The sequence below is a fragment of the Mandrillus leucophaeus genome, unplaced genomic scaffold (genome assembly GCF_000951045.1).
Source record: "Mandrillus leucophaeus isolate KB7577 unplaced genomic scaffold, Mleu.le_1.0 Scaffold206, whole genome shotgun sequence".
NCBI classification, from domain to species: domain Eukaryota; kingdom Metazoa; phylum Chordata; class Mammalia; order Primates; family Cercopithecidae; genus Mandrillus; species Mandrillus leucophaeus.
Window position 1 is genome coordinate 3378849 of NW_012102099.1, and position 22236 is coordinate 3401084.

At 35.4% G+C, this 22236-nt stretch overlaps 1 protein-coding gene across 1 annotated transcript in view; it reads left to right on the forward strand.

Moving 5' to 3' along the window:
* RAD21L1 (RAD21-like 1 (S. pombe)) overlaps positions 1-22236 on the forward strand; it is a 28034-nt gene that overhangs the window by 1029 nt on the left and 4769 nt on the right. Inside the window, exons 2-13 of the mRNA XM_011979864.1 lie at positions 1402-1577; positions 2870-2999; positions 4518-4611; positions 7076-7182; positions 11029-11199; positions 12298-12393; positions 13303-13416; positions 15600-15826; positions 16083-16182; positions 17034-17158; positions 19201-19296; positions 21648-21725. Coding sequence (XP_011835254.1) covers positions 1434-1577; positions 2870-2999; positions 4518-4611; positions 7076-7182; positions 11029-11199; positions 12298-12393; positions 13303-13416; positions 15600-15826; positions 16083-16182; positions 17034-17158; positions 19201-19296; positions 21648-21725 — 1482 coding nt within the window. The 5' untranslated portion in view covers positions 1402-1433. The remainder of the gene's footprint in view (positions 1-1401; positions 1578-2869; positions 3000-4517; positions 4612-7075; positions 7183-11028; positions 11200-12297; positions 12394-13302; positions 13417-15599; positions 15827-16082; positions 16183-17033; positions 17159-19200; positions 19297-21647; positions 21726-22236) is intronic.

A 22236-nucleotide genomic window follows, 5' to 3' on the forward strand; every position in this document is an offset into this window, starting at 1 on the left:
TCAGCCTCCCAAGTAGCTGGGATTACAATGCCCGCCACCGTGCCTGGCTACTTTTTGTATTTTTAGTAGAGACGGGGTTTCACCATGTTGGCCAGGCTGGTCTCCAATTCCTGGCATCAAAGTGACCCGCCCATCTCAGCCTCCCAAAATGCTGGGATTACAGGCGTGAGCCACTGCACCAGGCCAAAAAGTACATTTTAAAAGTACCTCACACCACTGGGAGCAATTTAAAAAGATAAATAGGAATTTATTCAGAGATAGCGAAACACACAGACTAAAAAGGAAAGCAGTGGAACCAACGCAAGGCACAAGTCATATGCACTAAAATTTCCAGCTGCCCCGTAGGGGAACGTGGTTTGGCGGATTGCGTCACCTTTAGTTGGGGCATAATGATTGAATTCTTGCGGTACAAATGGACACTGATCGAAGTTTACCTAAGTTTTTAATTCTGTGGCCAACTTTGTGTTTGTCTTGGCTCAGTTTTCTCTTAAGTAGAAATAAGTAGAAAAGAAGCAAAAAGAAGCTTCTATTGTGGCAGTGTAAATTTACTTATATGTAAGCAATAATTTGATTCTTTCCTAGAAGTCAACCAAAGTGCTATAACATCCCTTCTCATCTTTAGCTTAGTAATAGAGCCCTACGGTGTTACCAAGAATAATACAGTTTGTAAAAATGTGCATTAATTCCTTCTCTTTGTTTTAAGTGAAGATTTTCTTTTATCGTTCTTATTTCAAAACATTTAAATTTGATTCTTGTTTCTTCCCTTGCCTTCTAATTATTTTCCTATAGTTTCTTGTTTTCTTCATTTTTCCACTTTATGGAGTGGAAACTCCACTCCACTTTTTGGAATCCCATGATTTTAACTTCAAAAATTAAAATATTGTTGAATAAACCAGAGCATCTTGAAGAGGGCAATGAAATTCAACACCTGCATATAAATCAATAATCCAACACTTCTTAAATTCTTAAATTTTAGAAAAGATGTGCCTTGTATTAGCTTTTCTTGGTTTTATCTGCCTTTTCCTACTCTTGTTTATTTCCTATTTCCATATCTTATATTTTCAGCCTTCCTCCTTTATTTATTTGACCATGTTAGTAAGAAGAGAACTCAAATCCTTTTTTGGATAAAATAACTGAAGTGTAAGAAGAAATCATTAATCAGGATGCATTTAAGCCAGATGTAGAGGTGTAGTTCACAATTTACTACAGCTTTGTCATTAGGTTATAATTTTACATTCTAAATAAGTTTCTCTTATTTACAAGAGAATAACTTGTATTGAATAATTGGATTAGAACACAATCTGAATGTTATTTTGTAGAATTAATGAATATTTTTCTTATAAAATAGCAATAAAAAGTTTTTGTAATAAAATTTTAAATATCTTTTTGTGTTCTCTCTAGTTTGTTAAATACAAGTAAGGAATACAGGCAACATGTTCTACACACATGTGCTTATGAGTAAACGAGGGCCATTGGCCAAAATATGGCTTGCAGCTCACTGGGAGAAGAAACTCACAAAGGCCCATGTATTTGAATGTAATCTAGAGATAACCATTGAAAAAATTCTTTCACCCAAGGTATGTTACTGATTAAAATGATAGCTTGTATTTACCATGACTTTGGAGGAAGAAAGGCATTAAGATACACTTATATCATGAAATACATTTTGAAGGAAGTTTTACTTGTCAAATGGTCTTTCCTTTAATTCCTGTAGCATTTAATGTTATAACAAACATATTGGTTTCTGTTGGTAATTAACTTTTTCATATATCTATCATAGATAGATTGGACCCTAAGGGATGAAGGCCATATTTTATTTATATTCATATTCCTTTCTTACTCACTAACAAAATACAGTAGACATAGTAGGTACTTAATAAGCATCTCGTAGAAAATAATGAACAAATGGGGAGGGTAGAAAGAAAGAGGACTGGTTATAAATCCAAAAATATGTGAAAATATGTCATAAACAGTAAAGTACTATGTTCATTATAAAACACTAAAACAGTGATTAGAATTTGCATTACAGTATTTAATATTGTTATAAGTTAAGTATTTTTCAGTTTTAGAGAAGGACAAATTGAAAGTCTATGGTGTGTTAGGCACTGGGCTGGACTTTATGCCTATAAATCTATTTAATCTTTACAACAACCCTATGAAGTTGGCTTCTTTTAGCTTCTGTGAACTGTGGTTAGCATGTCTTGAGTTGGTCAAATTTATATTTAATTATTGCTTTATCTGTCACTTAATAATTATATTACTTTGGGCATCCTACTTAAAATATCTGAGTCTCAGTTTTTTCTTCTGTAAATAGAGGTTGTTGTCAAAATTAAATAAGCTAATGTATGAAAAGCTCTTAGGACAATGCCTGGCATAAAATAAGTATGTAATAAATTGTAGGGAGGCTGAGGCAGGATAATTGCTTGAACCCAGGAGGCAGAGGTTGCAGTGAGCCAAGATCGCGCCACTGCACTGCAGCCTGGGTAACAGAGCGAGACTCCACCTCCAAAATAATAATAATAATAATAAAAAATTGTAGCCATTTTTATTAAACTGAAGTTCAGGAAGGTTAAGTGACAGCCTCAGCAACTGAACAAAGACCTGAACCCAATTCTGACTATAGAGTTTATATTCCTCTCATAATACCAATAATAGTATACTTCACTTAAATACCATATTAGATTAATTCCCTTAAATAAGAATAAAAAAATTATTTTGCAAGGTGAGGTAAAAAGTGATTTACTTCAAATAAGAATACAAAATATCTGCTTTTTTAAGAGAACCAAATCTTACGATGTAAGTAACTTTCAAAGAATAGGATTTATGAACCTAATTTTTACTCTTCTAATACTTCAAAAATTATTGAAAGGTGAAAATAGCACTTCGAACTTCAGGACACCTTCTTTTGGGAGTTGTTCGAATCTATAACAGGAAGGCAAAATATCTTTTGGCAGATTGCAGTGAAGCATTTCTTAAAATGAAGATGACATTTCGCCCAGGTATACATGTAATATTGATTTGTCTCACTCTTCTTGGTTCCCTTTTGCATTTTAATTGGGGGTGGGCTCTTTTAATATACTTCAGGGGAGTATGGTGAATGTAAACTTAGTTTTGAATGAATCTAAGTTTCCATGGTTGAGGATAAATTGTATTCATTTCCTTGCTCTTTTTGTATGCCTGCAGGAAAAGGTTATGCTTTCCAAAACTTGTAATGTTCCTGCATATTTATGTAAGACATATACTTAAAGCCACTACACTTGCATAAGAAACTCTGATATTCTGTTTTTAATGGGTCAGTTAGTTTGTCATGCCTGTTTGACAAACTATGATTGACAAAACAGAGATATCAGTAATTGTAATTGTTTTCAGAATTCTCGACTCCAAGCAGCATGCTACTTATGACGTATCAAAAATTCCTAAGCATTCCAAAGTGCCAGAGATTTACATATGTCATAAATATAATGCCTTCAAAATTTATATAGCATCTGTTTCACTTTGAAGACATTTTTTATTTTCCACCTTGTATTATGGCTATTTAGGTATGGATCTTGCTTCTGTCACTAGTCTTCAAGCTTCTTAAAGGCAAGGTCTTTGTTGTAACTATTTTCTGAATCTCTTATAGTATCTGTCTCAGTGCCTTGCCCATACCATTCCCTCAATCAACATTTGTTGAATCAGGATTGACAGATTTTTTTTAATCTTCTTCATTTAAAATATTCGTATAATCTCTAGGTGGATTTCTATTCATATCAAGTATAGGTTCATTTGTTCATTTTTGTTTTTACATATTCCACAAATATTTATTGATTTCATACTTTGTACCAACCACTATGGTAGGCTCTGGGATACAAAGACAAACAAACAAGATAAGTAAGATCCTTTTCAGTCAGGTGAGGAAATAAAATAATTAAAGTATTTTAAAAACTTATTATACTAATTGTCAATTGTAATTGTGCTATAAAGGAAAATAAACAGAGTGCTACAACAGAAAATAACAGAGAAGTTCGCTTTAGTTAAAATAATTGGGAAAAGCCTTTCTGAGAGGATAGAATTCAAGCTCAGACTTAAAAAATGAGAACTACCCAGCCAAGTAAAAAGTCGCTGAGGGAATAGCATTCTAGGCAGAGGAAACTGCAAGAGCAAAGGTCTTGAGGTGGAAAAATGCTTGACTTTTTCAGGGAACAAAAAGGCTAGTATGGTCAGTATGGTGAATGTCATTAGATGATCCGTGATAGGTTTGTAGAGCTACAGAGGCTCCAATTCGAAATTTTGATTTTATTAAATGCACTGGAGAAGTCACTAAGTCATTATAAGTTTTAGAGACATCTAATCTGATTAGTTTTTTGAAATATTACTCTGTCTGCTTTATAAATAATGGACTACAGAAGGGTAGGAGTAGATGGAGGAAAACTAGTTAGAATATGCAGTAGTCCAGTAAAAGAATATGGAGTTAGTTGGGAGTTCTTTCTTTTATATAGCATTGCTGCTTATTGAGTGTGATTTTTTATTCTTTTCAGGACTGGTTGACCTTCCAAAAGAGAATTTTGAAGCATCTTACAATGCTATCACATTGCCAGAAGAATTTCATGATTTTGACACCCAAAATATGAAGTAAAATATTTTATTTATTTTCTTTCGATTTTCGGTTTAATTTTCTTGATATTTTGTTTTTATATTCAAATTTCATTGAGGCAAATGGAATGTAGTTAACAACTGAACAAGTACAGATGTGATTGATGAAGACTTATATTTGGTATAAAATCCCAAAGTACAACAAAAGTGTGTCATTATATTGAATATAGTTTGCAATATTGACAGTATATTCATCTATTCATTCAGTAAATATTCACTGGGTGCCTTCCATATGCTGGAAACTGTTCTAAGCACTGAGGAGATAGCAGTGAATTAAACATAGCTGCTGGCCTCATGGATCTTAAATTTTAGTTGGGGTGGATAATAAACAAACAAATAAATGTATGCCAGGAGATGATCACCATTGTGAAGAGAAATAGAAAATGAAATAAACAAACAGTAAGACAGGAAAGACTTTTCTGAAAAGGTAAGAACAGAAATCTGAAGGAGGTAAAGGAACAAATCAGTAATGTGGGGGAAGAATATTCTAGGAAGAGCAAGTAGAAAGGCCCTAAAGCAGAACACACTGGACATTTTCAAGGACCAGCAAGGAGGCAAGTGAGACTCTAGTGGAGTAAATGAGGGGCTGAGTGGTAGGAGATGAAGTCAGAGAGGTAGCAGGAGACACAGATTATGTAGGGTGTGATACACTACAGTGGGACTTTTATTTTACTCAGGGAGCACGGGAAGGTTTTGAATAGACGAGTGATGGGATCTGACTTGATTTCAACATCATCTCTCTGGCTACTTACTCTAAGAGGAAAGGGAGGAATCAAAGAGCCCATGAGAAAGTTATTGTAGTAAGAAGTCCAGATAAGAGAATATAGTGTCTATGATCAGTTCTCAGTTTTCATCTCACTCAGGTGGTAGCAGTCAACTTACAGATATATCTGGAAGGCAAAGCCAGGAGAATTTGCTGATGAATTGCATATGGCTTTAAGAGAAAATGAAGGATGCTATATGATGTTTGGCATGAGAACAGAGTTAACACTTAATAAGATTAGGATAATCAGATTTAAAGGGGGAAGAGAGAAGGAAGTAAACTAGGTTTTGTGTATAAGTTTTGGGATGACTGTTACACATCTGTTGTGGTCTAAATGCGTATGTTCCTCTGAAATTCATATATTGAAACCTAACCTTCAAGGTGATGGTATTAAGAGGTGGGGCTCTGAAACCACAATGACCTTTTAGGACAACAACAACCAAAGAATTGGAAGTGATTAGGTCATCAGAGAGGTGATTAATTCATAAGAGAAGTGATTAGATCATAAGGGTTCCACCATCATAAGTGAGATTAGTTCCCTTATAAAAGAGACCTGCAGGAGTTTTCTTGTCCCTTCCACTGTGTGAGGTCACAGCAAAAAGACACTGTCTATGAGGAACAGGCCCTCACCAGACACCAAATCTGCTGGCACCTTGATCTTGGACTTCCCATCCTCCAGGACTGTGAGCAATAAATTTCTGTTGTTTATAAGTTACCCAGTCTAAGTTATTTTATTATAGTGGCCTGAATGGACTAAGACAATATCGAAGGGAGTAGGTAAGTAGTTGACTCTCTGGGTCTGAAATTCAGGAGAGAGGTCTGATGTGGATGTATAAATTTGCAAGTTGTGAGTGTATAGATGGAACTTCAACCATGGACTCTAAGAGATCCCCAAGGTAGTGAGTATACCTTTAAAAAAAAGAGAGAGAGGGATCTGAGGACTGAGTATTTGGTCATTCCCAGTAGTTAGTCTGGGATATTAGGAACAGAAAAGGAGCAGGTAGGAAGAAAATTGAGAAATAGTGATATCTCAGAGGCCAAGAGAAGAATGTATTCCATGAGGAAGGGAGTTGTCTTAGTCTCTTTGGGCTGCTATAACAAAATACCATAAACTGGGTGTCTTATTTACAATAGAAATTTAGTTATCATCATTCTGGAGGCTGAGAAATCCCAGATAAACTTGCCGGCAGATTCATCGTCTGGTGATGGCCTACTTCCTGATTCATAGATGGCAACCTTCTCACCGTATTCTCACATGGTAGAAAGATTGAGGCAGCTTTCTGGGGCCTCTTTTATAAAGGCACTAGTCTTATTCGTAGGAATCTGCCCTCATGACCTAATTACCTGCCAAAGCTCCCACCTCCTAATATCATTGCTTTGGAGATTAGATTTCAATATATGCATTTGAGGTGAGGAAGACACAAACATTTAGACCATAGCAAAAGTCAACATCTAAGTCAAATGCTGTTTGTGCAAGTAAGATAAGGGACTGAAAATTGACCATTGGATTTGGGAGCCTAGAGATTATTTATATACATGTATATATAATAAACTAGTGTTCATGAATAATACTATTAAGAAAATGAAAATTGTTCTAGTTTCTTCACTATATCAATGATATTTTTACAGTATCATTGTTTTCTGTTCTCACGTTTTTCTCAACCTTTTATTTCTCCATAGTGCTATTGATGTTTCAGAACACTTTACTCAGAACCAAAGCAGACCAGAAGAAATCACTCTTAGAGAAAATTTTGACAAGGATCTGCTTTTACAAGCTGAGAGCTTTGGTGAGAATATTTGAGAACTCAAAATTACAAATTATAATCAATTATATTTGTATTTGTGTATTGAAACAATGCCAGTAGACGTAGCTATAGAATGAATCTTTTGATGCATAAATGTAATTCCCAATACATCTTTCCTTGCCTTTTCCTAGTATAGATGTCAATGCCAAGACTCAGTCTTAGGATATACTTCTATTCTCAGTGTATAACCATTTACTGAATACCTACTCTGTATCAGGTGCTATCAATAGACAGGGCAGTACCAAAATTTAAAGAAGCAGTTTCTGCCCTCAAGGAGATACTGGGTGTGAGAGAGACATGTAAATAAACAGTTGTGATGGTCAACATACATACAAGATTTTATATGTATGCTGCATGAAATGCCTTCAAAATATATTTCTTCTGGTATATGATAATATCAATTGTAAAATAATGCCTTTTAAATCAGCCTGGGGGTGAGGAAGAGGAAGCGCTAACACACTAAACATATATATTGATTGTGAAACATAAACTGATTTTTAAGATGTTAAACTCTGTTTGGGCAAGGCGATTGTACTTTACTTTTGATTTTTTTTTTTTTTTTGACACAGGGTTTTGTTCTCGTTGGCCAGGTTGGAATGCATGATCATGGCGTACTGCAGCCTTGACCTGGGCTCACTATCTTCCCGCCTCAGCCTCCTGAGTAGCTGGGACTGCAAGTGCATACCACCACACTCAGCTAATTTTTTAAAACTTTTTTGTAAAGACAGGGTCTTCCTATGTTGCCCAGGCTGGTCTTGAACTTCTAGGCTCAAGCAATCCTCCTGCCTCAGCCTCCCAAAGTGTTGGGTTTACAGGCATGAGCCACTGTGCCTGGCTAGTGTATTTTAAAATGGAAGCAACATGGTGTAATTTAACTATAGAGTATTTGCTCTTTTTTTCTGGCATCTACTACTCCCTGTCTTATGATATTTATACACGTCTTGTCTTGGTCTACAAACTCCATGAGGATAGAATCTGTGTAATGTTCACATTTGAATTTCCTATAGTGCCCAAAACAATGAGCATAGAAAGATAGCCTGTGTCTATCTTGGTCGGGGAGAGGAGTCAAGAAAGTAATGCTTGAGCAACATCTCCAACCTCAGCTTCTCATCCTCACTCTGCTTCCATAACTCTTCCTATATCTGCAGCTGTGTTTCTCAGCCTGTGGTGAAGGACCAGTTTTCTAATTTTTGTCAATTTTCAATCTGTTTTATATTTTACTTTGTAAAATACAGTAAAATGAATTATTAGAAAAATTAAAAAATTAAAAATCAAAATACAAGCCTCAAGTTTTGTTATTAGAGTCAATATATATAAAATTGCTCTGTCAAATTTCTGTAAAACTTTCTGAACATGTACTTTTATTTCTGTATTTTATTTCTTGTGGACCAATACCTGTCCCCAGATTATACTTTAAGTAGCACTGATCTCTTACTGGGTATAATCCCAGACCCAGAATTGGAACACACTGGCAAAGAAGTAATCATATTCCCTACTCCCAAGACACTCTTTACAAATTCCCCTACTATTCTTATTTGGGCCTGAAACTTTAGGATGACTTTTTTTTTTTTTTTTTTTTTTTAATGGAGTCTCACTCTGTCACCCAGGCTGGAGTGCAGTGGCACCATCTTGGCTCACTGCAACCTCCACCTCCCAGGCTCAAGCGATTCTCCTGCCTCAGCCTCTGGAGTAGCTGGGACTACAGGCATGCACCACCACACTCGGCTAATTTTTGTATTTTTAGTAGAGACAGTGTTTTACCATGTTGGTCAGGCTGGTTTTGAACTCCTGGCCTTAGGTGATCCACCCTCCTCGGCCTCCCAAAGTGCTGGGATTGCAGGCATGACCCACCATGCCCAGCCAGGATCACTTTTAACTATGCTTTTTGTCAGCTTCATACTAGTGCTGAGTTGTTTGTTTGTTCGTTATTTCTGAAATATCTCAGATCTTTTTTCTATTTCCTTAGCCACTGATATAGTTCATCAGTACCAAAGACCTGGAGTATTGCAATACCTTCTACAAATCTTCCTCCAGTCTCTTCCCACATTTTTTATGCCTTTGTAAGAGCAATTGTCTTTAAATTCCATTTTCGATATATCACATTCCTCTGCTTAAGTGCCTTGGGTCCCTGTGACTTACTGTATGATATACCTCTATCTATACTCAAGGCCTCTGCCAATTTATCACCTTCTTTATTTCATCAGCTTTATTTGTTTTCCTGTTAATGTGGACTTTTTGCTCTAGTCTAGCAAGTCTAGTGTCTTGCCACCCAACCAGTACAATTTAGTTGTTCACATTTCTGTATCTTCCTTTACAATTTTAAAAGGTGGGAAGAACATGTTCTTAGTAAATGGACAGATTTTGGTTTGAATCTGAACTTTCTCTATTGATTTTCTGTGTGATATTGGGCAAATTGCCTAACCTCTCTCAGCCTTACTGCCCCATTTGTAAAGTTGGGATATAACTGACAACATCATATGGTTATTTCCCTTATTCCTTCCTTTAATCTTCACCAATATGTGATTTTTCTCTTCTTTGAAAACTGCTTCAAACCTAATGTCCTCTAAGAAATATTTAAAATTAATCCATCTTATTCTAGATTGTAATATAAGATCAAAGGCAATGATTATTTCTTTTATGTATTTTGTGTAATCTGAGATTCTTGTGATGTTCAATGCTGAGAATATAGTGTCTTCATAAGTCTTATTCTCTGACCAATGCTGGCTTTTCCTTTGGGAGCTATCAAGCTGTACCTGGATGATGTGAATATATTCTTAGTTTTTTAAAAAGTAATTTAGTCTTTTTTTTCTGAGCAATTCTTTAATCCATTTTCATGATAGTTGTTTTTTTCCGCTCTTCCATTCTAGAAGATTTAAGTCTATAGAAGAATTTTCAGTATGGGTAATACTTCATGATTTTCTTTACTGTCTAACACTAACATGGGTTGTTAGAGGGAGGAGAAGACTAACCTTGGACCTCTGGGATTTCAGACTCCTGGACCTAGAGATTCAAATCCAAGAGAGGGAAATGACTGATTTCTGCTCAAGAGCTGACTTCTGGTCCCCTGGAACTATCAGTGTAGTGTTGTGATTGTCAGGATGTAGGCTTTGGAATCAGAGCTGGATTCAGATCCTGACTCTGTTGTTTATTATATTGTGACTGTGTGCAAGTTACAAAACATTTCTGTGCCTGTGTTACCTCATCTGTGCAATGAGAATTATAATAGTATCTTCTATTACATAATATAATACATACTATAAACACTCAGTTATTGTTAGCTGATGGGTTTTTTTTTTTTTTTTTTTTTGGCAGGCCTGTATCACTACCCCCAGCATATTCAATTTCTATTGAATGAATGTTGTAAGCCCATTCTTTAATATTTTACCTATGTTTCCATTTCCTAAGATGACTGACATGTTCCTTATTTTCCAAACCTCCACTATGCATGAACAATACAAGCAATTGTCCTTGAAATACTATGAAATATACTTGGTCAAGCAGAACTTACTTACCTAAAATAGAAGAAATTATTTTCCATAGTACTTTTACCTTAGGAAGTTATTAAATTATATCACAACTATAAACTCTATGTAATATTTTGGCATTTTTTTCCATTGTATTTGAAAGGTCATTAGACTAAAAATCCAGTCTCTACTGATTAACTGAGTGACTTTAGTTGAATAATTCAAGTAAGTATTTCAGCTATTTTCTTCATCTGTAAAATGAGGTGTTGGATGACAGGATTATGCTAGATGATATCTGAATTTCCTTCTAACTGTAAAATTCTGTGTTTCTATGAATTAGTATTAATGATATATATTTATTTAGGGGAGGAATCTGAAATTCTCAGAAGACATAGCTTCTTTGATGACAACATATTACTGAATTCCAGTGGTCCTTTAATTGAACATAGTTCTGGAAGCCTCACTGGAGAAAGATCTCTGTTCTATGACAGTGGAGATGGGTTTGGAGATGAAGGAGCTGCAGGAGAAATGATTGGTATGCTATCTGGTCATGTAGAAATAAAACATTTATTTTAATCAAATTACTACAATGTATTAGATTTATTATATCAATGTAAAATTTCAAATATGTTTTTGTGTTACATAGGTCAATACATTTTTCATACAAGTTTTCAAAGTCTATGGCATGTTTAAACATTTAGGCTAGGCCTAAGTAAATAGCCATCTGTTTAAATATATTTTCTATAGAGGTTATGAACTACTGCTTGTTTTTATTTTTACAAATTCCTAATTCTTGGAGGGAAGAGAGTGAGGTTAGTATATTCCTTATAAAATATACTAGACTATGTACTGGAAAACACTGTTTTCTTTAACATACATTGTGGGGCAGCTAAGGTATTTTTCTAGAATTTTATATTATTATTTTATATTTATATTCATCTGCTTAAGTGCCTTGGGTCCCCATGACTTACTGTATCAAATACTTCTACCTATCCTCAAGGCCTCTACCAATTTATTGCCTTCTTTATTTTATCAGTTTTATTTGTTTTACTCTTAATATAGACTATTTCACCTTATAAAATAGTCATAGAAATCGGATAGACAAAAACTGAGAGGTCCAAATGCACATGTTTTATTTATTCTTCTTCTTATTATTATTGAGATGGAGCCTTGCTGTGTCACCCAGGCTGGAGTGCAATGGCACCATCTCGGCTCACTCCAACCTCTGCCATGTGGGTTCAAGTGATTCTCCTGCCTCAGCCTTCTGAATAGCTGGGATTACAGGTGCCAACCACAACGCCTAGCTAACTTTTTTTTCTATTTTTAATAGAGATGGGGTTTCACCATGTTGGTCAGGCTGGTCTCGAACTCCTGACCTCAGGTGATCCACCCGCCTCAGCCTCCCAAAGGGCTGGGATTACAGGAGCGAGCCACTGCGCCCAGCCAAAATGCACATGTTTTAAAGATTGTTTATTGACTGTTCCTATCAAATCTTTTTAAAAATTCTCTAGTTTACATTAAAAATCTAGTTATTCCTTTACAATGAAATGCATAAAGTAACATTAATAAATGTTTAGTGAACAAATGACAGATTCCCATCTGTATGAAAAAAGTATTCATTGTGTTTTTCAAGACAATCTATTGCAAGATGATCAGAATATCCTGTTAGAAGACATACATTTGAACAGAGAAATTTCCCTGCCTCCTGAGCCTCCCAGTAGTTTAGCAGGTAGGTTGAAATTTTCCTTTATGAGAAAGTAATGGGTACTAATGTTTAAATTAAGCCTCAGAACTTCTGAATTTAAGTAACAATATAGTATAGTGAGAGACAAAGAACAATGTCCTTCAGACTCTGTTAATCTGACTGTAGACAATATAAAATAGGAAATTGGATTCTGAGAAAGGTACATTGAAGGGTATTTAGCCAGGATTGTTTAGCATGAGAGTGCTCTGCCAAAATATTGTGCTTTTGAATTATTAAAATAGTACATGGTACCTAGTAAGAAAATTTATTAACTAGTATCGTTTGATAATCTACATACAATTTGAGAGAAATTATAAATTGAGGATATTTTCCCTACTTGAAATTCATATGGCAGTACCTCAGATGATTTGAGGTATTTTAGTCCGATTTTTCTTAAGAATTAAAAGTACAATTAGCCCCATTTTTGATTAGCCACAATTTTTGATGTTATATTTGCTTTCTAAAAACAATAGTAGAAACGGAAAATACAAAGAGTTAAGTAATAAAATTTTACTTCTGGTTTTTTATGGGTCAACTGATAAGTATTTAACAGAATACAATTTTTTTTAGCAGACATATAGTCAAATTTTTATCAGTCATTTACTGTGGTTGCCACCACTGTTTTTACATCTGCGTGACTTTAACCCACCCTTAGATGTCTCATGTGCAAAAGGGGATGATGATACTTGACTCACTTGAATACTATGGGTCCCAGACCATATAATCTGTAAGCTTCTTCAACTCTATTAAATAAATGATTCTAAGAATTCAGATGTTCCAGTTAGTAATATAAATCTTCAGTTAGTTTATCTTTCTCTTTAATTCTCACACAGTCCTCTAGCCTGCATCCTAACTGTTTTTTTTCACAATTTCTTTTATGTGGATGTTGATTAGTTGAACCAGATAACCCAGAGTGTATATGTGTACCTGAAAATGAAAAAATGAATGAAACAACATTATTATCAACTGAAGAGGAAGGATTTACCCTTGATCCAATTGATATTTCAGGTCAGAGGCATTTATCATTTTGTTTTAATTTTTAATACACTGTTAACTTATATACTTTGAGATGTTTGAATAATCACTGAAATATTATAGGACGTAGTCAATCTAGTACTAGCACTTGTAATACAATAGAGGAGAAGACCGTGAAGGAAATTTTAGATGATCCTTTTGAGGTAGGAAGTGGGACTCAACTCTAGAATTGGGGGTTGGACGCCGAACCAGATGATGACTAGTTACAAAGTGGGTGGGGGGAGCTTTCAATCAGACCCACCCACCAGTGTGCCATGTCAATTTACTGCTGCCATGGCAACACCGGGAATTCACCCTTTTCCATGGCGATGACCCAGTGATTACTACTCCTTCCCCGCATAAACCGGCCCCCTTAATCTGCATGCAATTAGAAGTGGGTATAAATATCACTGCAAAACTGCCCTGAGCTGCTAGTCTGGGCCTACTGGGTAGCCCTGCTCTGTAGCAGCAGTCACGGTGCTAGAGCTGTAACACCACCAGAGCTTGAACACTGCCTATTCAGTAAAGCTGTTTTCTTCTACCTCTGACTTGCCCTTGAATTCTTTTCCTGGACAAAGCCAAGAACCCAGATGGGCTAAGCTCCACTCTGGGGCTCATTTGTCCTGTATCTCTGTATCACTTGCATTATATTCAGTCCTGTTCAAACCATGTATCCAGTTTGGGAAACTGAAAAATTTTAAACTAAGTTCAATTTAGGAATGTATTGAGCCATTACTCTGTGGTGGGCATGGGAATAAAGAAGACACACACTTTTTGCTTTTAAGAAGCTTAGAAAACAATCCAGTTAGGAAGATAAATAATCATGCAAGTGAATATAATATAAGGCAGAATAAAAGGGTCAGAAGAGAGGCACAATGCCTTCTAGCATTTAACTTCAAACATCATGTTTTAGGGATAAGTAGTAAGTATGAGTCTAATATAACTACTAGTCTAATATAACTAATATAACTAGGTCATTTAGAAGCATCCTAGTTTGTAGGTAGTATAATTGATGTGAATTTCAGTTTATAAACTCAGGCATGCAAACAGTAAAGCATTTTTTTTTTTTTTTTTAACTGAGTTTACCACTAAGCCTCTATCTCACTAGGCTGGCAGGAAATTCAGTCTGTGTAGCTTCCCTGTCTTCTTTCCATCATGTAGTTCCAGAGTTTGGGGGAGGGGTATAGAAGGTGGAAGGTGGAAGGGAACCTCTGGTTATCAGCCATACCAATTTGTAGTTCCCAGTGCTCCAGCTTACATAGCCTTGGGGATCATCACATAGCCAACCTGTCCGGTATCTTGCCTCGTTCCTGGAATTTTACTGAGGCACATCAACCAGCAAGCAGGTTCTTGTACCTTTTGGCTCCATTGATCTTGGATCTTTATCCATTCTGAGAAATCTAACCCTCTCTCCCCTTTTAGAGCTTTACTAAAGAAAAGCTTAACTTCTGCTTTCTGCCTGCTAAAATTCCCTGATGGAGTGAAATCCTATGGAACCTGCTTGGAATGTCTATGAATTTCAGTGGGAGAGGGAAAAATACACTGGACAAATACAAATTAGCATTGTAGAAAGTTATCCTATTACGTAAGCATTTTAAGGAACCTCCAGATAGGTTGAATTCCCTCTTCCCCACATTTCCTCAGTTGCTCACTTAACAGGTAGATCCCTTTCTAAGCACTTCCAAGCAACACCTTACAAAATGTATCAGCTATTGGTTGCTCAGCATAATTTTCAGAGGGGAGAAGGGATTTTCTTTCCAATGCAACACTGTATGTTGTACAGTGGTAGAAATTTCTTTTCTTTTTTGGAGATAGGGTCTTGCTCTGTTGCCCAGTCTGGAGTGTAGTGGTGTGGTCTCAGTTCACTTCAGCCTCTGTCACTCAGGCTCAAGGGATCCACCCATCTCAGCCTCCTGAGTAGCTGGGTTTACAGGTGCATGCTACCATGTGTGGCTAATTTTTGTATTTTCTGTAGAGACAGGGTTTAGCCATGTTGCCCAGGCTGGTCTTGAACTCCTGGGCCCAAGCAATCTGCCCACCTCAGCCTCTTGAAGTGCCAGGATTACAGGCATGAGCCACCGTGCCTGGCTTAGAAATTTCTTAAGTATTTAGTGTCTACAATATGATTTTAGAAAGCTGTATAACCAATCACATTTGTGCCTATTTCTTATATTTAGACATTGCTGAGAAAAGGAAAGGTAAAAAGAGGAGATTGCTCATAGATCCTGTCAAGGAGCTCAGTAGCAAAGTTATACATAAACAGCTTACTTCCTTTGCGGACACCCTCATGGTTTTGGAACTTGCACCTCCTACCCAAAGATTGATGATGTGGAAGAAGAGGGGAGGAGTGGATACACTTCTGTCAACTGCTGCCCAGGATTTGATTCATGCTGAACTGAAAATGGTAACAGTTTCTATCCTTCTACATGACAGCAATGTCTGGTTATAAATAAATAAATAAATAAATAAATAATAAACACATCTTTACATACATATATAACAGAATTTAAACTTCCAAAGAAATACTTCCTCATTTTGAATTAATTTTCTGGATTGTGTGTATGAATTATAGTTTTTCCTTTTTAGATATGTGCTTGTGTTTTCTTGAATTACTTTGCTGGTGCAAAAACAAAAAAAACCAAAAGGGTGTATTTTTACAGTTGTTTACAAAGTGCTTTCTGTCCTCTGGCTTTAAACTTGGAAGAAAAATGATACAGAAGGATTCAGTAAGGGAAGAAGTGGGAAACCAAAATATCATAGGTGAGACTTCTTAATTCTCTTGATGTTTTGGGGAATGTTGTGGCAACAAAAATTTGATGTTTTAAATTTCAAAATGAAGATGGGATCCAATTCCATGTTCTCAAGTATAAATGCTAACTCTGGAAGAGTAGTTGAACTTAAATGAAATTATTACTTCAGTATTGCATTTTTCTGCATTTTGGATTGATTTTTGTCCCAGAGATTTCATTAAAAAGATGAAGTATATATACTATGTAAACCATTCTTACTATCACTTTTTCTACCTCCTTCACTCTCAAAGGCAGTACTCAAAAATCCTCAAAAAAGAAAATCTTTCTATCTAGCAAGATAATGTTTCAATGTAAAACAACTAACATGAAAAGTCATGTAAGGATAAGAACAGCACTTAATACAGTTAACTTGAGACAGGTATTTCTGTCTACCCAAAAGGCACATGGAATATTAATAATTACTGATTATTATCATGATAATTATAAAGTAATAATAAAACCAATTGATGTGATGAGGGAGCCTCCACTTCCTGATCACCCTTCCTGAAGGCATTAAATCTACTGAACGATATACCACAATGGGCTTGAATTATCCATGTTGTCTTGTGAGTGAATGTGTGAGAGTGTGTGTAGAGGAGATGGTTGGCAGAGAATGGGGAGTGGAGGTGATAAAGAGACAGAGGACAGGAAAGGGAAGATACATATGTGAGACTTGGGAGCAATAAGAAAGTTTGTGTATCCTTTGCTTAAATTCTTAGATCCCAACGTGTCTGTCAGAAGTTTTCTTTTGTTACAACCATATCACAATTCAAGTTTGAAAGATATTTTGGTGAAACTGTCTTTATTTCCTTGATAATTTAGAGACATTCATGATGCAAGAGCCAAATTCCCAGCAAGAGTTAAGTAAACCTCAAACCTGGAAGGATGTGATTGGTGGATCTCAGCATAGCTCTTATGAGGATACCAATAAACATATTAACACTGAGGTAAGTTATCCAGAGAGAATCGTAAAAATATTTTATTTTCTACAGATATAGTAAAGGAATGTTGGGACTCTGGTATATTTTCTTACATTTGTATATTCATATTTCATTTTAAGTTGTTTTGCAATTTGTTTACTAAGTAGCAGGGTAAAACATGATTTTCTTCTACAGAATTTTTCCAGGAGTTTAGGATGTAAATCGCAAGATAAGGTGGTTTCATACTGAACTAGTATTTTGCATGATACGTTAAATCAATGATTGTCTGTATGTAAACCTGGTTATATGCTGAGAATCCTACTAGGCCTCATATTCTTTGTGTCATGGAATGTTTTAGAACTGCAGCCAGTATACCTAAGTTTTGCTTCTCATCGTAAATTCACCCTTACATCTCTAAGAATAATATATTTTAGACCCACCGATTACTTTGGCCTTGAATCTGAAAGACTTATCTAAAGATCTATAACCAAAATGAAATTTTAAAAACTTTTTAAGATATAATTTTTTATTTGAAAAACATTACTATTTGAAAACATAATTGGAAATAATTGCTTTGAAATATTTTCTCAATTGTTATTTTATTGGTTGTACAAATATAAATATTATAGCCATACCAGATAAAAATAAACCAGTGTTTTTCTGGTCTGTTCCATTATCACTGTATTTTGATAACCACTCAGGGAATTCAAAGTCAACCCATGTTGAAACTGAATGCCCTTGGAAGGAAAGACAATTTCACAGTGCATTCAAACAGAAAGTATTTTACTAAATATTTGATAATATACTGGATATTGAGATACTGGGTTGCCAGTACTACTCTCTCCCTCACTTGGACTCAGGCATTTCTTAAAGTGTACCTTCCAAAAATTACGATTAGGTAAACCTGTTTAGTTTATGATATTTTGGAAGGAAAATATAACTGCACTTATCATAGATATAACAAGATAGATTGTCCCATGGGCTTGAAGTAGAGAGAAGAGAGATTGATGTACCAGTTCTTTTGAACCTTTACTCCTTTACCCTATGTTTATGCTTTTTCAATTCTACTCTTATTTTGCTTCCAAAAATGGTTAACAAATGAGAAATATAGTCAAGCATGGGAGCACAAGAACAAGAAGGGACAAGAAAATATTGATTCTGATGAATCATTTTCAAATTTTCATAAAACAGAATTTTTATATATCATAACTGCAAAATTGAGAGTATCAGAAAGATTGAATATTCATAGAAATTGAAAGAGAAAAACAAGGCTTCACAAACATGTTTATTAAAGAATAAAATGTAACTCCTTATGTTTACTAACAGTTTTTAAAACTGAGTTAAAAAGCAACTAAACTATCTTAGAGGAGGCCCTTAGTCAAGACTGGGGAGGACACCTGGGGAATGAAGCTTAGAGACAGGTTGAAGATGAAAAGGGATTGACAGCTTCTATAGCAATGAGAAGGGAAGGAGATGATAGGGACTAGGAAATTTCTGGCTGTCTCTTTTTCTTTCTTCCTTTATGTCTTCACTCCCCTTCCAGCAGACAGGTCCTTCTTCCCTTTTGCCCGTGACAGCTCCAGCAGTGGTGGCAGGAATCCTATCATGGTCCTCAGTAGGGATATTAATATCCCTTTCCTCACTCTCACTCCCTCTCTGCTTGCCTATTGCAGATCTCTTTCCTCTGCCACCTGGTATTGGCATGAGAATAGAGTTAGGGGAGTGGGGCTAGATAAACTGCTTCAAAGCAAAGTGGTCTCAGTAGCACAGCAGTAGAGACTTTTAATGTGAGGCCTGCAGTAGAGTGGGAAAAAGAAAGGAAAAGGATAGGAAACAAGGAGGGAAGGGGCATGCAAGTTCTTCCTTTATGGGAGGCATATGGAAAACAGTAACATTTAAGTCAAAGACTGCCTATCTGGGATATTTCAGAGATAATATTTTGAGAATGTGGGTAGTATTTTAAATTAGTTTGAGAAATGAGCATTCACATGATTAAAGCATTTAACAAAATTAGATTGTTCCTGTATAACCACTGTCAGATTTACCTAACTTTCCCTAATTTGCTTCAGCAGGATATTGTTGAAATGGTGTCTTTAGCTGCTGAGGAATCATCTTTAACGAATGACTTATTTGCACAAGAAATTGAATGTAGTCCAGTTGAATTGGTAAATATATGTATAGTCTTGGGGATGTTCTTAAAAACTTCATTCCTAAATATTTTTAACACCTTATTTATCTGAAACTTGACTTTTAAAGCTGTCGTGTTACTTTCTGAATTTATAATTTAAATTTGTGATTACAACAGAGATGTTTGTGAATAGTTTGATAAAATATTCTGAATTGCTCTGATTTTTTGTCTTTCTTTAATTTCTTTTGAAACTTCAAATACTTTTAAGGGAAAATGTGAGATTTTTGTGCTTATCAAAAGTAGTGACAGGATTTAAAATGTTGAGAATCACTGTTTTAAATTATTGGTATAACATTTCTAGAGAAACAGAACTATATTAAGAGTATGGCCTAAGGCATTTGAAATTTTATCTTATTTACAACAAAAATTGTAGGAAATTTTTCCTTTAACATTATGTGGCATGAGGCTTTTATCTATACAAGGGTTCTGGAAATTTGAAACAAAATCATCTGGTAGTCAGAGGGCTACATGTCAATAGCAAAGACGGAAGTCAAGTCTGATTTACCTGACTCCCTGCTTGTTAACTGTCTTATTTCTCTGGTCTTGTCCCAGCGTACTGAAAACATTTTTAAGATTGTAAAGAATTTTAGTAAAAGTTTTTTAGTAAATAATATAAAAACACCCAGTAAGCCTGATATTAATTTGTTTCTATAAAATTATCTATATAATGAGTTCCAAGACTATTTGATTGTTTTTCATAAAAGGAAAAGAGACCGAATTCTCTGGATAATCTAGGGCAGAATAAATTACCTGAACTTTTTACCTGAAGTATCCAAACAGCTGAGCCAGAAGTGGTTGATTCATTCTCGCTATTCGCTTTGCTTTTATAGATGCAGGTTATTTTCATACATGGTCAAGCAAACCACAACACAGCACAAGTTCAGCTGTTTTAATAATCCACTGGGCTTTCTACACAATAGATTCAGCTGTAGGGTGTCCAGATAGATCAAGTAGACAGGCTTTAGCAGAATGCACAGACTATTTCTTCTGAGCCTTTCTCTGGTTAGTTTAGTTGTGCATTATAGGTGAAGCGAGAGTCTCATGGACCTTTAACAAAGAGGTTTTTACATTTCAAAAACTGCATTTGTTTATTTAACAATAAAATAAACATTAATAAGTGGGTGTCCTCATTTATCCAAGGACAGACCAGAAAAGAATAATCATAAATTGTAGCTGAAGGGATTTGGAAAACTCTCCAGAATAAAGTGACCATATTTTCAAATTAGTCTCTTTGGGATATAAGAAAGCATATAGCACAGGCAGGCCCAGGAAGCTGGTATAGTTGGTGGAAATGGGGACTCAGTAGTTCCCAGGCTGAGTCAAAGAGTCCCTTTAGCCTCACATGATTTAAAATGTCATGCAGAATATTCTGGTGCTTTCTGTAATTGTCTTGGAGTCTATGAAATTGAAAGCACTTTTAGCAAGTGTCTGGGCTCCTATACATGAAGGCTAGACAAACGGTGGACATGTGATGAGAGTGACACAGATGCTTTTGGGATGCATGGTCAGAATTAGCTTAGGAAAAATTATAAAGTAGGCCAGATTTGTGCCACTTCCCTTCCCCCAACCCCCTGTAAGCCTACTCTTTTATCAGATTCATGAACACCTTTCATATGCCCAGTTTCTGCTCTAATATCATAAGGTGTTAGTTTGTAAGGGATTAGAATAAATTCTTGCAAAGAATTTCAACTTTACCATTTTTAAATATTGAGGTATTTCTGAAAGTGGTTAAGACTTAAATACCAAAAAAAAAAAAAAAAAAGAATTTATTTAGACAACAATGACAGACAATCAGGCAGTGGGTTAATCTTTTTTGGACAAGGCATCTCGAAATCTGAAAGATTTCTAACCCAATTGTACACAAACTACTAGACAGCAGTTATGTTTAGAGCTTCCCTTACCAGGTAAGTTCAGATAAAGGTCTTTACAATGCAGAAATAGCTGTATGTTTACTCCTGTCAACTGAGTTCAGATTGACCAGAACTAGGATAGCCCTAGGCAAAAGTTGTTGTCTTTGCTAATTTTACTTTTCAAAGTAACTGAAAGGCCCTGGGCACATTACCAAATAAAGATGGCAGAATCTCCTATTTTGGAGCCTCTTATCAGAAGACACCCTGGAGAGTATAGGTATAATTGTGCAAAGGTGGTTTATATTTGTATGTTAGCCTTATTCTCTTTATAAATAATAAAGACTATAAGCTCTTTATTTGGCAGGACCCATTGTAATAATTGTGTTTCTTGTAGAAGCTAACACTATGATTGGTGAATAGTAAGCGTTTAGTAAAATTTGCTTAAATTAAATATTTTATTTATCAGTCATTCAAACAGGAGTCATTGAGGAATGAAGAAAATATTGAGACAGAAAGATGGAATCGAAGAATACTTCAGTTGTTAAATCGTTTACGGGTAAGATGCTAGGGTTTGTCAACCCTATTTTTATTTTAAAAAATAAGTAAATACTGACTTCAAGCTTCTAGATATTAATGAAAACGCAGTAATTTTCCTTATTTTTTTGAGGCCACATCCCACTGGAGTGCGATGATTTTCAGTAGTATACCCAGGGCTAAATATAGAAGTTTGGTTTTGGTGCCTGCATATTCTAATCAACTTCTTACCCACACTCATACCCTTAGATATCTATCTATTCTGTGTCCCATTCTCATTTTTAGCAGGATACCAACTAATTCTCAACATGAAACTTAGTTGATAGCAGTTCAAGAGTGACAGCTCAGATAATTTTTGAATTTAATTTATATTTTTATCAAAATAATACATGCATATTATTTTAAAAGTTCCATAGCACCATGCAATAAGGCTGAAAAGACAGAAAGGCCTTTGTCCTACCCCTCCTAAGTCCTGCTCACCAGAAGCAACTACATTAAGCTGCTTCTTTTAGTATTTATATCTATATTCTTAA